Source organism: Epinephelus moara, chromosome 1, assembly GCF_006386435.1.
Source record: "Epinephelus moara isolate mb chromosome 1, YSFRI_EMoa_1.0, whole genome shotgun sequence".
Taxonomy (NCBI): Eukaryota; Metazoa; Chordata; class Actinopteri; order Perciformes; family Serranidae; genus Epinephelus; species Epinephelus moara.
This window is the reverse complement of record NC_065506.1, coordinates 46956491-46957277: the sequence shown is the minus strand read 5'-3', so window position 1 is coordinate 46957277 and position 787 is coordinate 46956491. Positions and strand designations below refer to the sequence as shown.

At 46.5% G+C, this 787-nt stretch overlaps 1 protein-coding gene across 1 annotated transcript in view; it reads right to left on the bottom strand.

Moving 5' to 3' along the window:
- Positions 1 to 299: 299 nt before the first annotated feature.
- Positions 300 to 787, bottom strand: part of LOC126395875 (mucin-5AC-like) — a 28630-nt gene continuing 28142 nt past the window's right edge. Inside the window, exon 31 of the mRNA XM_050053680.1 lies at positions 300 to 405. Within this exon, the coding sequence (XP_049909637.1) occupies positions 300 to 405 (106 nt within the window). The remainder of the gene's footprint in view (positions 406 to 787) is intronic.

Below are 787 nucleotides of genomic sequence, written 5' to 3'. Positions count from 1 at the left end.
TTTCTGTTACACCCGATTAAATTACTAATTGCGTATCCCCCCAAAATTCAGACGTGTGTCTATGTGTGAATGTCAGGGTAATCACCAGTACGTGTCGCTGAGGCTAGACAGATATTTTTACCTGGAGATCTTCAGTTACCTGTGACCAGTATTTTCTCAAAGATGTGCCTGAAAGACGGAGAATCACTCGTGGAGCAACATTTCATCCACAACATATCCAACCACAAGCTTCTTTACTTCTCTGTAGCTGCAGCCGTCCACGAGTACAATCCAGTCTTGGTTGTATATCCAGTGTAGAGCTAAGAGCCAATGTCTGCAGCCAAGGAGGGCTCACCTTTGGTGGGGTGTATTTCCTGGAGTTCCATGGTGCTGTGCTGCCGGTTGTAGTAGCTAAGGTGTTTGGACCTGAGGTTTGAGGATGTGTTTTTCACAGTGGAAAGAGTTTCAGTTCTCCTCCCTGCAGCAACAGTGTTACTGTCGTATTTCCTCGCGACAAAATCAAAGCAGGGCTCGACAGTGCGAGCGTTTCACTCGCATTTGCGACTAAAAATAGGTGTGTGCGAACTGTAAAAAATATTTAGGGGCACATGTGCGCATAAAAAAAACAGCTGAAGCAGCCTATATTTTTGTCTCTAAAAAAATATGATAATCTAACCGCAAATGTTGGAGGAACTCCAGCCGCCTTCCCTCTTCCCTCACAATGAAGTCCCACTGTCGGCAGCGTGGGAATAAGTCAAAGTGTGGAGGAGACCATTCTCCACGGTGCCGCTGCTGGGCAGGGTGGAAA